This window comes from Apis laboriosa, unplaced genomic scaffold (assembly GCF_014066325.1).
Source record: "Apis laboriosa isolate Shangri-la unplaced genomic scaffold, ASM1406632v1 scaffold40_cov151, whole genome shotgun sequence".
Lineage (NCBI taxonomy): Eukaryota > Metazoa > Arthropoda > Insecta > Hymenoptera > Apidae > Apis > Apis laboriosa.
In genome coordinates, this window is record NW_025223180.1 from 5,693,072 (window position 1) to 5,716,475 (window position 23,404).

General features: G+C 47.8%; 1 protein-coding gene across 7 annotated transcripts in view; it reads left to right on the top strand.

Annotated features, from left to right (window-relative positions):
• LOC122715831 (latrophilin Cirl-like) overlaps nt 1–23,404 on the top strand; it is a 365,198-nt gene that overhangs the window by 63,379 nt on the left and 278,415 nt on the right. For 6 of the 7 annotated variants that reach the window (XM_043938340.1, XM_043938336.1, XM_043938335.1 and 3 more), the window contains exon 2: nt 3,435–3,495. Coding sequence is in view for 5 of the 7 variants with exons in the window: in XM_043938336.1 (XP_043794271.1) it covers nt 3,435–3,495 (61 nt within the window). In the remaining 2 variants the exon portion in view is untranslated. Of the gene's footprint in view, nt 1–3,434; nt 3,496–7,916; nt 8,279–23,404 lie in introns of those variants that run through there. The other variant, XM_043938339.1, reaches the window with a different exon arrangement.

Sequence of the window (23,404 nt, forward strand, 5' to 3'; positions counted from 1 at the left end):
GAACACATGCAATCACGTGCAAACTGTCCGACATCGTACATTGTCGATGTACAAACAACACGCATATAGTGGAGCGTACTTGTGCACATGCTGAAGCTGTGTTTCATCGTTTTTAGCGTGAAACGTGACGGCATAATCGATATATGCGTCGTACGGTGGAATGCATCGCGGCGTGGTTCGAATGGATGCACTGTTGGAGGAAGGACGATAACCACTTATGCTAATAAATACTCTGTTCGTAAGATGTTCCCGCGTAATAATTGCTCGTAATGGCACATTATATCGGAATCTAAGTGGATAGTTTTCGTAGAATTCGTTATCTCCTCCGATGATTACGCCATCATTTTATCCACGCGGATTCCGTTTAATTAAAACGTAAGATAATGGAGAATAGTGTATGGTATCCGCCGATGAATATCGCGATAAAAATAGAAAAAAAGGATAATAATAAGGATTGCACATGGATTTTTCTCTTAATATATCATTAAAATGTAAATATAAAATGCGCGCTCGCGTTTTAACCTACTGTTCGAGTATAAATATAAACTATACCGAACGTTATATACAATTGGCCGAAAAAGCCTCCGTGCATTATCTTTCGCATAACGTGAAAATTGGAATGGAAGTTTATACGTGATATAGAGCATCCTCTCTTTGAGGATGGGCAAAATTATTCAAAATTTAACACACTCTAGAACACTTTTATCCGGGGATATTTTTTTTACAGCACAGTGATATAAAGCATTGAAACTTAAATATTTTATATAAAATATTACCCTTATATCTCGTGCTATTACAAAGTTATATTTAAATAAGAACGCTAAAACTCTTTGAGAGAGAGCTCTCTTAAAATAATACTAAAAAAAAAAGAAAAACAAAATCGTTTTATATCTATTATACCTTCTCTACATTCTCGCGTGACTTCATTAATATCAAAAATCTTTTTCAATTCCGATTATAACACGATTCATTAGAGTAGAGTTTGCGTAAGATACAAGGAGACTTTTGTGATCGATTATATTACGTAATTAAGAACAATACTCTGAAAGAGTAGCGCGTAAAGGAAGCACAGATATCGATTAATGAACGAAACGTTGGAGGGGAGAGAGAGAGAGAGAAATGGAAAGAAAGGGAGGATGTTGTAAAAACGCGTGGTAAATTTGACGAAGCGCAAGAGATTCCTGCCTAATTTCCTCTCCGGAATGGTCAGGACGGTGAAAGTGGGGCGCAATGGGATCGGGGGTCCCCGGTTGCTCGAGGAGTGTTGGCTGAAAAAAAACACGACATTAGGAGCTGGTAATTCCACGGGTGCTCGTGTCGCCCGGGCTATCATCGAACCCCCGTTATAAATGCGCTACATCGCGTTAGCCGAGGATCCATTTATAAAAAAAAAAAGAAAAAAAAGAAGAAAGGAGGAAAAAAGTTAGGCGTCGCGCGACCCACCGAAATTACAGCGTGTCTTCGAGATTAAATATCTCGGCCGCGCGTGTAATTTGTGCATCGTTAATACGCGGCCGGGATTAATTTATAACAGTGAATTACGGAAAAACGGAGAGTATCGTCGAATCGATGCCATGGAACTCTCGCGTTCCAAATTATGTGCGGCCATTTATTCATTCGCGAGTGGTCGATTCGTCACGAAAAAAAAAAAAAAAAAAAAAAAGAAATCTTGCTCTTCCTGTTCGAATTTCGTCCAAGTATTAACCCGAGCAAATAACCGGGATATACTTACTGCAAATAAAAAAGGAAACGTAAATTCGATCGAATTCTCCCTTTCTCTCTCTCTCTCTCTCTTCGGAGAAAGAGCGAAAGAGCTGAGAATGTTGACGGATAAAGAGGGAAAGAGGAGAACAAAAGGAGCGAATCTTTATCCAACTATCCGGTGTTTCCACCGCGTGTAATTTCACGGGCAAATCGCGGAAGTTATGGGAATATAGGAGTCGCGATACAAGGCCATAAACGGGCCGCGCAGCGTTTTTGGATCGCGGCAGCGTATATTCTTCTGGGGCCCGATCTGGTCGAAAAACAAACAGTTGGAGCTAGATGGTCCCTCATTAAGTTGGCACCACTCGTGGGCCGCTGGTTCCCTTTCGATTCGAGACGATGTTGGTCGCCCCGTGGGGAGGATCTCCGAAAGGGCCTCGGTCGGTCCCTCCGATATCCACACATATCCGCGCGTATACGTGCGTGTGTAAATACGAATGCATATGCGTCTCCCCTTCGGCGTTTGCGCTCGCGATGTCGCGCGCGCCCCTGCGACGCGGAGTGAGACGTTACCTACGCAAAGTGAATGCATTCGATGCATGTCACAATTACTATGCCGGGGAACGCCTGTTAACCGAACAAAGAGAGAGAGAGAGAGAGAGAGAGAGAGGATCGGTGTTATTGCCACGTGGACGCACTAGTCTCGTACGCACGTGTCGTTGGTGGCGTGTGTACGTGAGCCTCGGTGCGTGTGTTTGCACGGTCAATGGAGCGGCTCGCGGCACCGATTCCACGGAATTAATCACTGATTTATGTAAAATGTTATTCCGCTGGACGAGACGGATAAATAAACGACCGTTCTCGAAACTCGTAAATAGGCGACATATATATATATATATATCGATTTATTATACGTCAATACAAATTCATTCAATGGAACGCATCCTGCAAACTGGACTAGCTACTCGCGACTCTCGTGTTATCATAGTTTCGGAGGGGGGTAAACAGAAGGAGAAGCAGAAGGCTCCGTTGAAGGGATCCGTTGAATCGTTTCGATTCCGTTGAAAGATCATCCCTCGTGGAACGTAGGTATAGCCGGACTCGTTATACATAGTACACGAGTCCGTAAGGAAAACGTCCGATAATTGGATTAGAGGCAAAGAGAACGGATTACTGAAATCCCTCGAATGCAAAACCTTACGATGATCTAGCGCAACGTTCCCGTATCTTGGACACGCCGATGACCATACACCATAGTCGGATGGTGGAAGGATGTTTCTCGTTATCGACCACGCTCGTTTTCCTCCGACTCGATCCGTTCTCAAGCGGATAAAATCGTTCCAACTCGAAACGAACGTACCGGTGACCGAACTGGTAACGCTTTTCTTAACACACCTCCACCTGTTGTGCGTCGATGGTGCGCGAAATCGTGGATACCACGCGAACGAAAACAAGGATATGGTTCCTACACACAGGTATAGGAACAAGCGCATAATACGTTTAACGCGGATGGCGATGGCAGAGTGGATGGCGTGGATTATAATGAAAGAAACAGCGGGATGAGGGGAGGAGACGCGTTTAAATGAGCCGTAGCCATTGCTCGAACGAGCTTCGAGATTCGATCTGCGCGGCCGTGTGTACACGCGCGGATACGTGGGACGCGTACTCGTATAAATAGCCGGCCGGTGAGGCCGATACGGCGTTAATGACCGGTTCGTTTTCTGTTCCAGGCACCCGTCAACGACTCTGCTCGGGACCTAGCAGCGGAGGGACGCAGCGTGGAAAAATTGCGTGAGTACACCCCGTACGAAGCAGGCCGCGCTACCGGTTCGATATTTAATCGATATCTCCGCTATCGTTAGATCGTATCGGCCGGGGATTCTTCCATCCGTTTTTCGCCGTGTCACCGCATCGTGTGGCCCCTGTTAAAGACTGTTGGAACCTGGCAGCATCGTTGAAACGCAGGACCACCTCGCCGATTCGATCGTAATCGGACAAAGAGAATTCTTTCCCACGAGCAGCTGGTGCTACGATTGCCCGAGGTTGTTGCGGAAACACGACGTAAATGAAGTTATTACGCGTCCACGAGTTGGTAATACTTGGAACGCCTCGGAGCGCGTATCTATATATGTGTGTGTGTGTGTGGAATTAAGGCGATTATAGATTTGCTTGTACAGTCGGTTTATCCAATGGAAGGAGTAGTCTTGGTTGATTCGTGATAAAGTTAATATTTTCCAAGGGAAAAAATATATATATATCTCGATTTTTCGACGTTTATGTTTTCATCGGTGGAGCGAGCGAATCGTTTAAGTCTCGTAAGTGGCGAAATAAAAAGCAAATGAATACTTAACGAAATAGCCATAACATAGCTTAAAGTATTCGGTATTTATCGAGATAGTAACTATAAGCAGCGAGGTATATATATATATATATATATATAGGTGGTGGAATGAGTGCGTGAGGTTTAATTCCCCGGGCAGATGTTCGGTTCCAACAACGGTGACGCAACACGCGTGAAATACACGGAAAAATCGTTAAAGACGACCCTTGGCTTCCTGTTCCACGTGTCATGTATATACGCGTTCCGTATACTTGCAAACTTTTCACCCTTACGTGTTCGTTTCTTCCTCGCGTTCAAACAATCGTTCGAAACTTGATTGAAACTCGCATGATTTCACGCGTGATTTTCCGTAACATCGACCATTTTATAAAATGGCGTGGCGCGCGCGGAACGAAATTCGAACGATACTTTTTCTATTTTTCTCCTGTTTTCGTATTTTTATCGCGCACGAACCGAACTAATTTCACGGAAACGAGCGAGAAGAAGTTTTGACGCGAATGTTGGCTTGTCGTTGTCCGAGTTTCTCGCTTCTTAAATCCCCGAACGAAGCGTGAAATAGTCGATACCTGGTGGCGGTCCACGGAGGTTAACAAAGAATGCGAACTCGCCCAGACAACGACCGTCTAACTCGCCTTTCCTCTCCAATATCCCCGAGATCTCGTTCCGCCCAGCTGCTCTAACGCCGTGGAAGGACACGAAGTGACGATTGTCGTAGGTTTGTGAAGTGTGAAACGTCGCCTGGAAACTTTGGTCGCGAACCAAACGAGGGAGTTCGCGTGGGATACGTTGATGCTTCGTAAGGGTAAGCAACGGTATTCGAACTCGGCCAAGCGAGTCTCGTTTCACATACGAACACGGTTCAAGTTTTCGGTCGTGGGGTGGAAAGTTGGCGGCCGGCTACTCGCCACTGATAGCGTTGATCAGCGTTTCCATGGGATAGGCGTTCTCTATCCCCTGTCTTGGGCAAGCGGAGCTCGATTGCGCAAACAGAGAGGGAGAGAGCGGAAAATTTCTAATACGGTGCGATTTTATGGTAACGAGAAACCTTAGATTTGTCCTTAGATCAACCGTGAAACGTGGCAACGAGTTATGCACTATTGGTATTCCTGGGTGAGCAAGATCGGTAATCGTTCGTGTGGATCATTTACGCAACACATCGAACACGACGGCATTCGAATTACACAATTGTCCGCAAAGATATTCTGCAAAGAATTGGCTTTCTAACGCCCATGTACCAACGCAACGTATCGATGTTTTAATATCTAATGACAAGTTTCTAAGATACGTTAATAGATCGTTGTCTATTGAACGCTTGGACAACTACGATACTACGAGCATTATTATTTTCTACTTTTTCTATCGTCTAGTCGAATCATTATCTTCGATTATTCGATATAGAGACGATTCTATCTCTAGGATTCTATAACCTCATCTTCAATAACCTATTTTCGTATAATCATAAGTTGTAGATTTGAAATTAAATCATCGAGGAGTAAATGTCACGATTCACCCCGAAAATATGATGCTCGAAAATTCTGCGTCATTCTTCTCGTTTGCACCGTTTCTGGATTAAAGCGTCATCATTGGCCCGTGTCACGCTTGGTTGCAATTGTGATCCCGTAAACGACCCTTCGGAGAATACATTCCCTTTCGATATTTATAGACTTTCGGGATTAACGGGGGGCAAAGGTGAAAAGGGAGACGTCTCTTTCTCTCTCTCTCTCTCTCTCTCTCTGCCTCTTTTGTGAAATACTCTCGCACTCTCTCCACGGCTCTCCGCATCTCGATACGATATACGCGAAGGGACGCGAGATTGTGGGAAGAAAATGGGGGAGGGGGTCATAGATCTCGAAGCGAGATCGCGATCTCGGTTGTTTATGCGATACCCCCGAGATAGGGTTGCTCTTTTGTCCAAGGGCGGTTTTCAACCGTTGCCAAGAAATACGGGAATGAATAAATTTCGGGGACGCGGCGTATTTCACGGGGCCAGGCGTGTGTACACACGCTGAGGTGAAGTTTTGCGAAACACTTTACAAGCGTTGCTCTTCCCTCGGACGCTTTGGGAGACTTAACCGGGATCACCGGGCTTTGATAAGTGACGAAAAAGAGCCCGGGGGAGGATTTGTGGTAATCGTGGGACGTTATTGTTTAGCGCGTTGTATTTTCTCGTGGAAAAGTCGACGAGACACGAATCACGAAATGGAGTAACGCGAAACGTTTGCCTCGAATATATATGTATATATAATATTTTTTTTTCCTTTTCTTTTATTTTTCCATCGATATTAAACGACTCGCGAATCGTTATACCGTCTCGATATCGGAGCGTTAAGGAGTCCTCGAATTATTTCCCCGTTTCATCCGTCACTTGCATCGCGATAAACAATCCCTGGCAACTTAAAATGGGAATTGGATTAAAACGGGTATGGAGCATTCACCCGGGGCGGACTAACAAACAACAGACAGATAAATCTCTCGACGCCGCTTCTCGTCGATGATCCTCCATAACGAATTAAATTTATCCGGAGAGATCTGCTTGCCGATCACCTGGAGAACAGTCTGGATCGACCGACACTCGAAACGGTGCTCGACGAGTCCCGACACACACAAGGATCGATCGATCCGTCGGCCCTAATAATTCAAAAATCGTCGATCCCTTCCAACCGATCGAGGCCGCGTCCTCCGATATTTCTCTTCGCCTAGACGCGGCCGATACGTCCGCAACATGCTATCCTCGTTTACGGACCGATTAGAAACACCCTCACGGATCTCACCACCTAACGGTTCACCTTTCTCAACAACGCGCACAAACAACCACGCTACACCGACGGCGGGCCACGCACGCACGTTAGTGCACACACGGAGCGAAGTAGCGAGAGGCAGAACGAGAAGATACCAAGAGAGCGCATCTTCTCCGAGTCGCCGAGTGCCTCCACCTTGAGAGTTCAGACAGGAGAGAGCGAGACTCTTCGAAAACCGACGGAACGTGGTGGAGGGAAAACCGAGAGAGAAAGAAAGAGAGAGAGAGAGAGCGAGGGAAGGATAGATGGGCGAGAAGAGAAGGTGGAGAAAGAAAGAGAGAGAGAGAGAGAGAAAGAGAGAGAGAAAGTGAGAACGGGTGAAGCTGGCAGAAGGGAGGAGAAACACTCGGTTCGGTCGGGTTCACGAGCGAGAAGGAAGGAAGCGGAGGGGCGAGCGGTGGCTAGAACCGAGCTGGTTGCCGTGGATGGCGAAGCGAGGTGATGGGGTGGATGACTAGGCGCGAGAGGGGAATCGCTCGGTTAGCGGGGAGAGTGGGGATGCGCGGCGAGCGGCGTGGTGGGGGGCGACGCTCTCTCGGATCCCGAGCTCGGTTAGTTTCTCCGTCGACGCCGCTGGGAGCGGATCGAGCGTGTCGTTGTTCTTCCTCGTGGACGATCACCTCGCGGCGAGACGTTCGAGCCAGTTCGCTCCTCCTTTCTATTCCTCGGGTGCTCGGTCACCGTTTTTTCCAACGGTCAGGTTCGTTCGCGAGTCGGAACGCTGATCGAATCATCATCGGAATCGTAATGGAGACTCGTGGGAAACGTGATACGCGGTTTGGATAGTACACGATACGCGGTGATCAAGGAGTGGTGAAGAGGAAGGTAGATCGAGATTTTTTTCGAGTGGACCGAATCGATCTACACGTACGACCGGGTGAAACGATACGAAGATAGTGTGCGCGGAAGAAAGTTGTTTCGTGTAAAAATTATTTATACGTTTTTTTATTTCGTGTGTACTGGGTGGAGATAAAGTTGGTGTTGACCACAACCTTGTTCAATTACGGTGCGTTTTTTTTATTCGTTGAGCGCTAGTGGGAACTAGCGACCGATTGACCAGTGAGGATTATAATTCGTCGGAGAGATTGGAAGGACGCGAGAATTCTATTCGATTGTGTGCGACCTAGGAACAGAAAGGGAGAACATTTTCAAGGACCCTCGGTTTCTTCGTCCCTCGAGGTTGGCGAGGGAATCGAACGCCTGCCGTCGGACGCTGCCTGGCCGTGCTTCGATCTTGGACCACCGATCTTGCGGAAGTACGGCTCGATTTGCCGCGACCAAGGATCCGTTCTACCGTGCCTCGTCCATTTTTTCGTCCTAACTTGGATAGCCACGAAACCGGAGTGCTTCTCATGTGTCAGTGACAGTTCTGTGTGTTCCGGTTTAAATTTCTCGTGCGATGTACCCAGACCACGTCGTCCTCGTCTTCCATCTTGTAAGTACACGAGCTACGTTACATCGATGTGATCCGTGCGTTGCCCGTTCTGGAAAATCTGACGAGATTCCCGCGCTTTTCCGTTAACGGCGAATAACGGCGAATGGAAGAATAGTAGGTGGTTTCGGGTTGGTGATTCGTGTTGGAAAGAAATCGTGTGCGAAAATCGAGGGAAGAAGGTGAACATAGCTCGTGGACACGATATCCTCTATCGTGAAAGCAAAGGTCACGAGAAGCGACGGCACCGGTGACTTTGACACGTCCCGCGGGAAGACCTCGCATTAGGTCTCGTTTTACGAGCCAATGCTCAAAGCTTTGCAACGGCTTAGCCCGTGGTAACCACAAACGCGTTGTGTGTACACGTGATCTCGAGAATTCTATGCGCGAATAGCCGTTGGCATGTACGAATCGACGAAGCTTAACCACCATCTCGATGCAATCGCCTCGAAAACCATTTCAAAGATTCGCAGAGAAGGACAACGCCTATTGTTTACTTGGCGAGATTCGTCTCCATCGAATCGTTCGAGGATAGCAATTAAACTTTGTTTGTTACACATCGACACATCGTTGATCCTTGTGTACGTGATTCGTGACGAACAATAATACGACCATATCGGTGTTTACATTCTCTCGTTGCTTTTGCGTTATATACGTCGTAGATGTTTTAATTTTTGCGCATTTGGAAAATTTCGTAACGTGTGTATCAAAGGATACGTGCCACCGGTTTTTCCATTGGGAGAATAACTTACGACCGGCCGTAAGAAACTTGGAATGAAAGTTGGTGGAAATTTAAGTGACGTCCGTGATCGAAGACCTCTCGAGAGGAGAGTCGCGTGTGATTCATTTATATCAATATTAGAGCACGTAGAACGATTACAGTCATTGTTCCTCGCGTCATTTTCTTCCTTTTTTCGTGGTTTATTGTTCCGAAGAATTGACTCGCGCTTCGATATCGAACACGGCATATCGTTCAAAGAAATACTCGAAAAACGATTATTCGAAATACCGATATATAACGCGGATCAGTGGATTCCCGATAACGGTTCGAATCGTGACGTTCATCCGTGACATTTGCCGTCGGGATTCCACGTTTCTCGTCCGATCAGTTTCGTAAACGATGACTCGCGCCGACACGATCCTTTTTCATCCGTTCGCGGAAAAATCGTCCTCCCTCTTGTTAATCCGTTCTCTCGCGAGAGAAACGCGCGTTTCATCGTTCGAGATCGAATTTTTTGTTCTCCTTTCGAAGGTCACGACGCTCGCGGCTCTTCTTTTTTTCTTTTTTTTCTGTTCGTCAGTCCGCCACCCGAACAACTTCGCACTCGCGTATCGGAATATTGGAAAATCTCGTACGGCCGAAATTTCCTCGGTTATGATGCATAAATAAACGTACGTTTCGCGCGGTATCGGTGTGTTTTCCTGAAGATTTTTCCTGGTTGATCCGGTCAATTAAGTCCGGTCGTGTTTGCGCTCGTTTACACGAACGCTGGTCGTCACGACGAGCTAATTAAACTTACAAGCCGGCCGTTTTTGTCCAATGATTCACAGCGTCTTGTCCACCTCCTTGCCGATCTCCTCCCTTCTCTCTCTTTCTCATTTCTCTTTCTCTCCCTCCCTCCTTACTCGTTCGCCTTAATCTTTCACGTTCTCGGTCCTGAAATTGCGTTTCTACGCATGTTTCGGTGAAGGGACGCGCAAACGTGATCGTGCATCCCAAAACGTGACGTGTCTGGCCGCGGCTACCTTCGTGAATTATGTAACGGAAAGTGAAAATTATTCGCCGTGGCGGTTTTTTTTTAGCAAGCAGACACGGTTGCCGGGGCCGATTTTCCACGCGTATCTTGGCGCTCGCGTGTCTCCCTTGTGCCCGCCGATTTAAAACCGACCGTCACCGACAGTGGCTTACCGCTTAATTTATACCCCGATTCATTCTCGATCCCGCTTTTTACACCTCCGCGCAGAATTCTTACGAAACATGCGGAGGACATCCCGATGAAAAAGTTGAGAAACGGGTGCAGGTGGCGAGGATATATACTCGAGGAAACAGGAAATACCTGAAACGTTTCGGGTGATCGTATTTCTCGAAAGGAGGGGACGAGTGGTGGCCGCCTTCGCCTTCGCCTTCGCCTTCGCCTCAGTTATCATAATCTCGCCGTATTTACTTTGCCACGAGTGGAAACGGGGTTGGTTTTTAATATCGCTTCTCTATTGCGACTCCCGTGATCGGTTGCTTACCTTTCGTTTCCTCGCCTTTCATTTTCCTTTCGAAAAAATCCGGAATAATTATGGATTTTCAATTCCGAATGTTATATATATATCCAGATATACCGGAAAGTTTCTGGTTCGTAAACAAGGATTACGAGGATTTTCGATACGAAGTTTCGCGAGTGAGGAAAAATACCGATTTACAGATTGGAGAATAAAATTCGAGCAGAGGCAGGAAAGGCGAAAGGTGTCTATCAAATGTTGCGTATCGTATGATCGATCGCAGGATATTTTCGAAGTGTCCGTCAAAATATATATTTCCTTTTTTTTACACGATTCACGTATTCTTTCTTCGTGACACGCGTCATAAAGAAACGTGTTATTTTATCAAACAATTTCCAACTCGTGGTTACGTTGCGTTAGCGACAGATGTACGAAAATAAAATCCACGTTACGCCATCAGATTCATTGATCAATTGCGATGATTAATCGCGCACGTACAATTTTCGTCCCTTGCTGTCCCGTTACGGAAATCTCGCGAGAAGGATGATTTTAAATCGAGACACGATGCGCGCCCGTGGACACCCGATGTTTCGCTCCCGATTATTCCCCTTAATGCTTAATCCTCGAAACCGTAGATCGAATCGACCGTTACAATATCCGCGATTTTCGTGTTCGTCGCGAAATAACACGTTTCCTTCGTTGAAACGTTGGGTGGGACGTAACGCGGTATTTTTCGCGGATCGACTCGGAGAAATGGCTCGCGAGTTTTCCCCCCTCGTGTGTTGCACACGCGTAGGAAGAGGAGAGGACGGCGATAGGGAATCGACGTGGCGCGCACGATCACGATGTTTAAATCGCGACCGTTCGTCGCGTATTCGTAAGCGTACAACGGTGCCGATAAACTTAGTAATGGGAGAAAAATTGCCGCGATTAAGGTTGAAAACACATCCAGCAACCGCCATTTTCTCGCAACACCTGCGAATTACGCGTAATTGCCGTTCCTTCGTCCCGTTCCTTCCATCTCTCTACCGGCGATCCGTCCCTGGGAACCCGAGGGCAGTTCATTGTCTAACGCCGCGCACGCCGTGTCGCGAGAGGAGAGACGAGATGAGAAAGGGGGAAAAGAGAGAGAGAGAGAGAGAGAGCGTAGAGGGATAATCGTCATGTCGAATCGGAAATTAACGTTAAATCGTGGCCCCTCCACGGTTTCGTTCCTCCTTCGAGAACACGGATGGCCTCGGATCCGTGCGGAGCCGCGAAGAAAAACACGCTCGCCCCGGAACATCCGTTCACCCAGCGCTCGGATCATCCGTGTCGAATCGCGCAACTGTTAAAATTTCCGCGGGATTATAGACGAGCATTGTCGACGGCCAGCTCGATCCGTTGGATGTATCACGGGATTTTATCCCCGACGATTCGACACGGGAAATCGTCTCGAAGTATCACAATCGTACCTGCAATAGTTATTACAATATCGCTTCTTTCCATCGAGATCTCGAGATCGTTCGAAATCGTGCTTAGAACTATGACGTAATCATCCTAAGAGAAAGAAGAAGAAGAATCGTTTTCTCTCTATCGATTTAATTTTTCGAGGAGTTCGAGGAAGAAACGAAATTGCTTTTTTCCTCCGCTTTGTAGAAATTTCTCAGGGATTTCACGGGGCGCCTAAGGATTGTATCAACATCGTGTGGTGTTATCGGTGTTCCCGACGCGAGAACGCGCTTGTACTCGCGGGCGGTGGTGTTTCGATAGGCGTGAAGCGGAGTCTGGTGTATATATATATATATATGTACGTAACGGTGCTCGAGCCGTTGGCGGTTTCGCGATATCGATTGTTTTCACGGCCTCGTGCCGTGCTTCGGCATAGTTGGCGAGCACGAGTGCGGAAAATGCGTTAACATTATCCTACTCGGGCATGCATGCTTGTAAGTGGTAGGTTCGAGTATTGCAATTCTCAACTTTCTTCCCCCCCTTCCCCTTCCCCTTCCACCTTATTAAGGTGGATTCGGGGATGTGCACGCGCACAATTTTTCGTGGAAAAGATATGTCCATGTCCACGAAAAATATCCACGAAACGTTTTATACGTGTTTCGATGTTTTTTTTTTTTTTTCGCAATCCGCAAAAGAAGATATCGGAAATTTCGGGATTCGTTTCTGGAATTCGATCTGGAATCGAATCGGTTCGGAATAATCGAACGAGGAAGGGGCGTTCGATTCAATTGTTGCGGAGTTGTAGGGTGTACGTTGCTTTTACGCACGTGCACGCATACGGTCACGCGGACGCGTCACACGCAGCTTGTACAAGAGTGGCCTCTTATCGGGTGGAAGAACGCGCGTAGCCGCGTATGTAGGAGGCGTGTTTGCGAAGTTATGGTGTCCACGAGCTTTTATGGGCTGGCTCGCGCGCGTACGGTATACCTGTGTGCGCAACATCCTCCTCAACCTCGCTCACCACTTTGTGTGCCCCGTGTAAAACGCACACAACTCCTCGAGCATGCTACTTCGCGAGCGCTCCAACGGACTCGCTCGATCGGAGTTGGAAGCAGCAAATAACTACACGTGTCCAATTAGACAAGCGAAATCGTTTCTCGATACCTCGATATTCCCGAAGAACGATCTCGAGATTTCGTTCTATAATTAGATAGCGCGAACGGCCGTGCGATGTTCTCATTTCGTGTCTCCTTTTCCGATTCGTGGGAAATGCACGTCGAAGAGAAACGTAATCGTACGTTCTCGGATTGTCGTAGATTGTCCGATGGAATCGATGGAAGGAATTCTGAACCCGTTGTAATAGTAGTTTTTTTTTTTTTTTTTTTTGTTAAGGATCAATGGGTCTTAACGAGCACGCTTGAGCGATTCTACCCTCGATTCGGTGCTACGCGACGAGAAAGGCGAAATAAATACGAATAAAAGAACGCGTTATGCTCGATAAATAGCAAACTACGGATCAAAAATTGAGATACGTTTAATCGAATACGCGTACGTGTTAATATTCGCCATATCGTAGTTCTCTTCCACGTTTACTTATCTTGCCGAGATCTCGGTCCACAACGAACGATCCGTTGTCGCATTTCATCCCCTTAAAAGCGTTTAGATCGAACGAAGGGCACCGTACGCTTTTCGTAAGCTTTCGTAATTTTCGCGTAATTATCGCGGATAGCGATGCAGCTAGCTGCGATGAACCATTTATATGATTAATAGAGGCCGGTAGTTCGCGAGCCTACGGCTCTCCGTTCCTCTTCTTCTCGTTCGATGCCGCGCCGCGTCGGTCGGCGTGTCTACCTGCGCGCGTTCACGTACACACGTGCACACCTACGTATGCATGTACGAGAAGCTCTCGCTCGAGGTATGCTATTATCATAATTGCCGCCAATAACGGCCCGTGATTGGCGCACTTCACGCTTACCTAGTGCTCTTTTTCGGAAGTTTTGCATCCTTCGGCCGCGTTGCCCCTCTCTCAGCGTTCACCCCTTTTTTTCTCTCCTCTACCTGTAAGCGTTCTCCTTCTTCCTTCCTTCCTTCCTTCCTTTCTTGTCTTCGTCTCTCGCGGACCGCCTTGAACGATGCTCCCCGTCTCCTCCCGTCCCTCCCTGGCGAATCGACTGCGATTTCGAATTCCCGAGAAACGAGAGAATCGACGAATACATCGCGGAAACGAATCGTGAGAGAGATTCGACGAGATTCTTAAACGGTTCATCTACTTCTATCCACGATAACCGTTCACTTTCGCGCCACCTTGAATCTCTTTCCTTTTTTCCTCATACCGTTTCTTTCGTTTCTCGCTTACGTCCAGCTTTACGCCGTGGAAAAATATTACTCTCGTTGGGGCGCATGTTTCGTCGAGGAAACGACTCGTACGTCGATTTCACTACCTTCGCGAAACCGTCGCCCCCTCTTCCCCCTCCCTCTTTGCAACTTGTCCCTCCGCTTCTTCCCGTCTCGTTTCCTCGCCCTCCCGAGGGAGAAGCGGGACAAGAAGGTGAAAGGATAGCAGCCGAGGAGAGATCTCGTTCTCGAAAATGGTCGCGCCGTCGTGAAACGGGGGTGTGGAGCGCCGGTTCCGCATTTTTCTCGCCCGGCGACCGGCAGTTTATTTAAATTTCACGACGCAGCGGCGCGTAATCGGCGCGCATCTCGGCCCAACTCCGGCGTTATTACTAAGATGACCCGAGAAATGGACCGATTCCGGGGACGAAACAGTTGGCAACCGGTCTTTATAAACTCGGTATTCGCCGTTTCTTCTTCTTGGCGAGACTATGCGATTCCGTTCTCCTTTCGCATTGACGCAATAAATATAAAAATGCGAATTTTAAATCGATGCATTATCGACTCTCTCTCTCTCTCTCTCTCCTTTTTCGATTGGGTGACACGGGTATCGCTATAAATGCAATATTTATATCGGCACCGAAACGAGATATTAATCATCCGCATCATATGCGAATATCCAACAAAATCACGATTCAGTTTGTTTTCAGTATTCTTTATTTGTTTGGTTAAATTTTCGATGCGTTTGTTTATACTTTTCCTCTCTCTCTTTTTTTTCTTTTATTTTTATTTATTCGCACGTTTATCCCTTACGCCGTTATCGATCGCTGCATCAAGATTAAAAGTTCCCGGAATCGTTCGAAGAAGATGACAAAGAGACGCGAGTTTAATCAGGCAATGACTCACGAACGACATCTCTTTTATCCTACGATAAACGATCTTTCGCGAGTACGAGCTGTTGAACGCGCGTTAAAAGACGCGACAAACACACTTTGAAAGCGATCCACGTAAGCTGTTGAAATAGTCAAGGCTCCTTCTCCTACTTACTGTAATTGCGGATGACGCGCCGCCGCAGAAAACGCAGATCGGCGGTGCGGTGTCGGATTGTGTCAACGAGACGCGCGTCAAAAGGTTTTAATCTGGTTGTTATCAGATCGTTGGCTTTTTGCCCCAATCCGGACCGGCTTCGATCGCGTGCAACTGACATTTTGCAAAATCGGCCTCTCTCGTTTGCGAAACCGCGGCATCGAAAGGGAAGGGATGGAAAAAGAGAAAAGGAAAAAAGAACGATATCCAATGAAACAAATCTCTCTCTTTCCTCTCGTTCCTCCTCGTTCGCGAGAGGAACGACTCGTAGGCGCGCTAGATCCGCGTTTCATCGAACGTATCCGCTCGAGGCGTAATTTATGCGCGATTACCGCTCCTTCCAACGTTTCTCTTCTCTCCTTCTTTTTTTTTTTTTTTTTCCTCTCCACTTATTGAAAAGTGTTTATATTTCTCGCTACGTCGTCTTTGTCGCGATTTATAACCCGTTTATCGTCCAAATTTGCATATCGTCGGACAGATAGACCGCCTGACTTAGAGAGGGGGAGGGGATTAAGATATTTCTAGTTACGGATGGAATGTGATCGTGAATAGGTTTGGAAAAACACTTGATGGCCTCGAGTGTGTTTCCATTCCCGCGATGATGGCCATACACTCGCCGTGTAATTAAGTTTCTCCGTGATAATGTTATTTAATATTCTCGATCGTTCCTTTCTTGACGATTGAAAGAATTCGTTGGAATTCAATTGGAGACAAATATTTAGGTTGAGTTCGACAGGTTACAAGGTTACTCTTCTCGCACGTAACGTGTAGAGGGGCGAATATTTCCTCGCGAAAGGTAGTTCCAATTCGCGAATTTGGACGAGAGTCCCCGGACGAGAGAAGAAATTCGGGGAATTCTCCACGACAGGGCCGTGGAAGCGAGCTTAGAAGCGAGAGTCACGCATTGACAGTTTGGTAATGGAGCTTCGGCCTCGGAACCTCTCCTCCCTCCCGGATTCAATGGGGACGGGTGGTGTAGACGTATCTCGTTGGTCGATATTACCTTTTGGCGACCTGAAAACGAACCGTGCCACGTTGCGTCAAAAGAGTGTGCACGAACACGTACGGTGAGACACGCACACACACACACACAGAGGCTCGTCGGTGTGTATCGAGGAATACCGCGATGTGTGCGGGCTGCGCGTGTGTGTACGCGAGTAGTAGATGCGGCCGAAAACGCGGAGACCCCGGGTGCAAACCACCTACATTCACGTCGAAACCCACTTTGCCACGCGGCGACAGACACACGATAAAGGGGAAACGGCTAAATGCCTTGTCAGCAATGGTGTGCGGCCGCGCCAATCGCGAACGACGGGGTCGGTGCAATCAATATAGCGGTGTAACTATCGTCCCGTCGTCTCGTTTCATTTCCTGGAAATTTTCCCACCAATTCGACCGTGTACATAGCGCAGTGTGGCGGTTTGTCGAACGGCGGGAGGAAGATTCTTGGTGAAAAATCGCGTTTATCTCGGCCGGTGGTGCGAGCAGATTGGCGAGCGTGGCCGCACCAGTCAAGCATCCAATTTATATTCCAGTGTCAGGGAAGTTAGTTTAGCGGAGCGAGTTTTTTTTCCCCTCCCTATCTCTCTCTCTCTCTCTCTTTCTCTTTTGGTGATCGACGAGCGGGAGGGAAATGGTATTCAAAACGGCCTCGTCTCTAATTTTTCGCTTAAACAAGCAAACCGAGGTTGGCTCGGTAAAATGGTATCTACGATTCGATCTTGCCGGGGATTTCGTCTTTTATTTTTTTCGCGTCTCTTCGATCACCACCGGCCAATTAATTTCCGCGATATTTCCGATATCGACGATCGAAGGAAGAGAGCTTTCGATTCGCGTCCGTCACAATTAGATTCGGTTTTTGCCTTTATCACTAGGTGGCTCGTGACATCTCGTCGGCTTATCTTCTTGGGCGCGAACGAAGGGAACGATAGAACGGTTTTTCCTTTTCCTTTTTCTTCTTTCTCTCCCTCTCTCTCTCTCTCTCTGTTTCCTCTTCCTTCTCCTCCTCCAAACGAGTCGCGGCTTTTTCGAGCGGCGGAAGAGCGATGGAAATAATAACGTGGAAAAGGTCTCTTTCTTCCGAACGGTTGGAGAAAATGGTGGCCTCTGCTGGTGGCGTCGATGCAACGTGTTGGCTGAATGGCATTTAAATTATACTCTCCCTAGCTACCGTTGATTTATCGCGACGGTGTCCCTTCTTTCCCATCGAATTTCTGGCGTGTCTCGGGGGCCGGGATTTACTAAATTTGGAGCGACGGTGAGCGCAGCGTGGAAAAAGGAATAGCGCAATACCGGTATACGAGAAAGGAAATTGTTAGCGTTGCGTTGAATGGCGAATCGTTGGAAACGCTCGATGGTATCGTTGCGAAATCGAACTCCCCATTCCGACCAATTTCGGTCAAATTAATCGAACGACACTTGTGTGTAACTGTTCGCTGATCGTTCGCCCTTTTCGCGTTACCCGTCACCCACTTTCTCTTTTCGCGTTGCGAACACCGAAGGGAATAGGGAGAAAGAAGCTTGACATCGACGAGGAGGCGCGCGAGACGAGTTTATACGCGTGGTCGAATGTACGGCGAGGGTGTTAAGAGGGATAATCGGTGGTCGTGTCGTCGTGTCTTTCCAATGACTCTCGCCTCTCGCGCCCGTGAATTCGAATCGAGAAAGAAGGCCGAAACTGCGGCGTGGAATCAATGAGGGGAAGGTGGTGGAAGAGAGGGAGAAGGGGAAAATGGACAGGGTGAACGGGAGTAGCGCGGTAACCGCACCACCCCGCGTGTTATTTATGGGGGTTGCGCGCATTTCTGTCGGGAGCGTGTTTAATGTAAAGCCGGGTCTTATCTTTTACGCGATTTAAGGGGGTTGTAACTACACGTAATCACGCAGTACACGTAGCAGCCGGCCTTGTGTGTCCCTTTCACTTTGGAATCCGTTGAAATGCTCACGTTTTTTTCTACCCTAGATTCAAACTCCTCGCTCGTCCCCGGCTCTCCACCCTCCCCGCTACCTCCTCTCCTTCCGTTCCGCTTTTTTACCCATACGCTTTTCACCCACCTACGAATTGTATGAGCGAAGTGGTGGATCTTTCGCGTACCAGCGTGGCTGGCAATTTACTCGATTGTGAAACGTCTAGTTACGTAGGTATATATATATATTGTGCGTTCATCTTTCAGAGAATTCTCATTCGTAAGTGCACCGTCGAGTTTCGAGAACATTGATGAATAGTCTCTGTTATCTCCACGCGATTTATTCTTTGATGTTTTGAATCGAAGCAACTGAACGCGTCCCTCCATTCCTGCGATATACGTTTTCCCATGAAAATGTTCTTCCCACTATTTCGGGGGAATATTTGGAATCGAAACCAGAGACCAACCTTGGATTGATTTTTTAAGGGTACGCTTGGAAATTTCACGCGAAACGTTGGCCACGAAACGTTATCGTTACCTGGAGGAACGACGATCGAATTTCAACGAGCGAACCGCGAAGAGTTAAACTGGAAAATTACAAATATCGTCCGAGGATTTTCTAACTGCGCTCGTAACGAGCGACGAAAAGCAATCGGATAAAGTAGGATAGCAGCAGCGGTGCGCAATTGCCTCGGCGAGAAGAGAATTCGCGAAACGGGTCGGGTCCCGAACCTCTTCTTTCCCCGCGTGGCGTTGGCCGGCAATAGCGGCGATAGCACACACCCTGTGGGACCGATGTTTGTCCTCGTCCTTGTCCCCTTTCTTGCCCCTCGTTCTCCTAGTCCTAGATGGAAAAGGACGGCCGATGCTCCGAGGTAATTTTATTTAGAAAAGCGGCGTGCGCGCCACTGTTACTCGTTACAGAAGGTAATAAAACGGGAGCCCGTGTAGGCATACGGGCTGCGCTCGGTGTTTTCGACTAATTAACGTTACCCGTCGCCACGGTGCTTCGTGCCCGGTTTTAATATCAGCCTTCGTACGCGACCGATTCGAATATTCCTCGCCTCTTTGGTATTCCGGAAACGAGGTGGCCCGCGTTGCGCAGCCAACGTTAACAGCCTTGTTACGTGGACAATTTCTTCTTTCCCATCCTCGAATAATAAACTCCTTTCCTTTTTTTTTTTTTCCCCTCCATTTTTTTTTTCCTTTTCCCGTATTACCGCACGGTTTTATTTATTTATTTATTTTTATTTTTTATTTTTTTTTTTTTCAAACGCTTGGAACACGCGACCAACTATTTTCCCCGCGTGTCGAAATAATTATCGCGCGACACTGATTATTCGATCGTACGCCCCCAACAACGCAGGTTTTCCATGTTTACCGATAATTTGTCAGCTCCCAGGGAGATTCACAGGCAGCACACCCGCCCCCGCCCCCGTCGCTTGACAACAATGCCCCACGTTTATCCACGATTATAATTAATTTATTTTCAACATCGCGTTACGACGTCGCGTTTTCGCTCGCGAAATACGGTAAACACAGACGCATTAGCTCGAACGTTTATTATAGTTAATCCCGTAGCGATGGAATCGGTCGGATCCGAGAATCGCAATTAACGATTATTTTTCTGGTCGCGTTTTCCTCGGCCTCCTCCTCCTCCCCCTCCTCCCTTCCATTCGTCCACGCTCATCGGTTGCCTGTTTTTCCGTGGCGTTGACGGAGCTTGACTGGACGAGTCCATTATACGGCTCGACCTGACGGGTCGACAGTAAACCCGGGATTTATCGCCATAAGCATAAGATAGCGCATAAGATGCGCCAGGACGTGCCGTTTCTTCTCTCATTAAAGTATCTGCGCGCGAGGCAATTTCGAATTGGAATAAATCTTGTTTTATCGTCGGCCGCGGACACGATTATCTCGTCATCCCGACTTTGTACTCGCCACTTCTCTGAAACACCGATATCGTTTCGATATCTATCGATTCCTTTCCATTTTTTTTTCTTTTTTTCCTTTCTTTTTTTATTCGACCAGCCTTTCCAATCCTATCCGTACTATCGACTGGACGTACGTTTTTTTCTTCGAAAATCCATGACACGTGTATCTTATCGACGATCGTTTTCATCGTTGTCCACGAAATTGCATTGTTCTACGCGACAGGTCGCGACAACAGATCGATTTAAAAACGAAGAGAGAAGAATGGTAATTGTGACGCGAGACCAATCGATAAGCGTATATTTTTTTTTTAAACTATCCGACTATTATTTCGATACCGTGCACGTTATACTCGATTGGAACGAAGTCGCGAGGTAACGAATCATTATCGAGTGGCGTTTGTTTTATCCCCCCATTTCGATTTATTTCTTCTTTTCCTTTTTTTTTTTTATCTTTCCTCCCCTCTCTCATTCAATCGACACTCCGCTCGGTAAATCCGAGTTACTACTCAGGAACACACCGGAAACTTTGTTCGCTTCTCCTGAGAAATATCGCGGAAGGAAACATCTGTGTACTCATTTCTCCGGCTCCCCAAGGATACTCTAGGAAGCTGCGTAGACAGGCAATAAACCATAAGTCGTTGACGGCTCGGAAGGAGACTCGAAAAGGTTCTTTTCCGCCGACTCGAGGACTTCCTTTCTTTTTTTTTTTTTTTTTTTTTCCACCAAACCTTTAGCATCTAAATTCTCCCCTTACTTCTCTACAATTTTTCCCCCACTTCCCTCTCTCGCATCCTCTTTCGCAGCGTCGTCGAAAACTTCGCGATGAAAACAAGGCGAGTGCTCGCTCGGTCGGTGTATTCGAGTATTTCTCTCCCTATTCTCTCTCTCTCTCTTTCTCTCTCTCTCCCCCTTCGCAAACTCCCGAGCAACTCGGTTTTAATCGTTATTGTCCCGATGTAAGTGTTATAAAGGCCACCCCCGTTGTTGCGCTCTACGGGAGCGTTGTTACGCCGCTCGTAGTACGAGACGGTGAGCGGCTTCTTCCTCCCTGGGTTGAGGCCGGGATCCCCTCCCCCTTCCTCCCCTATCGGTCGCTGGATAAGCCCGAATTTCGTATTATACCCGTAATTCGCACGTTTCGCCGCGCGTTTCGCTTTCAGGGACCCCTCCCTTCATTCCTTTGTCCCCCGTTCTTTCCTCCCTCTCTATCTCCCTTGCTCCTCCCTCCGCGACCCTTTAATACTTTTACAACCGTCCGGTATATAAGCGAGCGAGCTGTACAAAAAGCGGCCTCGAACCAACCCTCGTCGTCTATGGTGGTGATCCTCTCGGTGGTGGTGGCAGCTTCTGATTTCTGTGAAAAAGCCTCTCGATCCATCCCAGCCCCCTCTCCGTGTCTGGCAAAGGGTTAAAGGTTACGGAAGGACGATCGGGGGCTACGGTTAATCGTTGTCCGCGCGGCTAATCGTCCCAAGGTAGTGTTTTACTCCCGCGGGGAGGTAGTAGCTTCATTCTCCGCTCGGATACCAGGCTCGGGAACAAGTCTCAGATTAGGAAACTCGTTCCCTCCGGTTTTTCTCCGGTATTTATGCAAATGAACCACGCGTTCTGAAAGCAATCCTGTGTTTAGCGTTCCGCCGGATCCGAACGGATCTTCGCCTCTCAGCCCTCGAGCTCGAGTTTTTCAGAGCTTTCGCCTCGCGCGCCTGGATTAGATTAGAAACCTCGAAAACGCGGTCTATCGTCTCGTTCCGACCAAACTCGTCGAATCCCATCCTCTCCTCCCCGCGGATCGGAAAGCGGAGGAAAAGATGGATGGAAACGAGATGATGGTTGGATGGATGGATGGATCGATGCGGATCGTCTCGTGGTGGGTCGAAGACGCAAGCATGGAGAGGAGGGGGAGGAGGAGGGGGGGTTGGAGGCGGGCGCGCAGTTCGATCGATTTATAATTGGATTACCGCGGTCGTAATTCGCGGTGAATGCTAGTCACAGCTATTACCGAACCTCCATGAATAATGCATTAACGCTTATGGAATGCCCGTACGAACAATGATTGTCATTGACTCGATGATGAACCGAAGTATCAGATTCGTATCGGTAATGAATGCCGGCGCCGTTCGCCTGCGATTTCGGTTTCCCCTTGTTGCAATTACAATCGGATCTCGTGACGCTTCGTGCGGTTCGACGATTGTAATACGATGTTGTAACGTTGTACGCGCCTCTCGCCAGATGTCACGCGTGGCCATGAAAGAAACTCTCGTCCGCTCGGCTGTATATACGTGCATATCTATATATATATATTCTTATCTTGGATCGGAGACGATCACACGCGATACGAGATCTTTCCATCTTCCTTCTGACGCCGACTCGGGTAGAAAAGCCACCATCGCGTATGGAATGATGGTTGGAAAGGTTGTTGAGCGCGAGATCCGCGTCGATGGTCGGATTTTTACGTTTCATAATTTACCGCGCGATATACAGTGCGGTAAAAGGTTGGCGGGGGGTTGGGCGGCGTAACCCACGAGACGCGATTGCCATGAATATGGAATCCGGTGAACAGAGGGAACGAAGATTTTATGAATGCTCGGGCGGGTACGGTTCGAAACGGGCCACGTTCTCATGATACCACCGCGATATTTGCAATGCTAATAATTTCGCGTGATTTTATAATGGACGTACGTATGGACTCGTGGTGGAAAGCATCGAAAACCCTTCGCTCTCCTCTTGTTTTCCAAGTATGCAAGTAAATTTTGATCGAACCGAGAAATACCCGTTTCCTCCGGATAGGGACGATTCTTCGAATCGAGGACTACCGATTCCCCCGCGAATCGTGAACGTGAATTCTTGGCTTGGAGCCGCGAGAATCCGCGAGAGGGACGTTTGATTAATGCGCCCTCGGACCCTCGGACATCATTTTTCAATATCTCAGCGAGAGAATTTAAATGCGGCACGAAGAGCAAATCGTGTGGCGGAGAAGAGAGAGAGAGAAAGAGAGAAGGTCGTGCGCGCAGTCGCGCGATCTTCTATTTGTATCTGTCGTCATGATGAGTTACAAAAAGATAAAGAGAGAGAGAGAGAGAACGCGTGTGCAACGCGGGGCTCCCGTTGTGTTCTGCCCCCGGTGTCTCCTCCTCGATCGAGGGATCGAGAAAGAGAAAACGACCTCGCCGACTAGAAGATACTTACAATCCCGATTCGTTACAATAACTCTTGTTTCTTCTGCA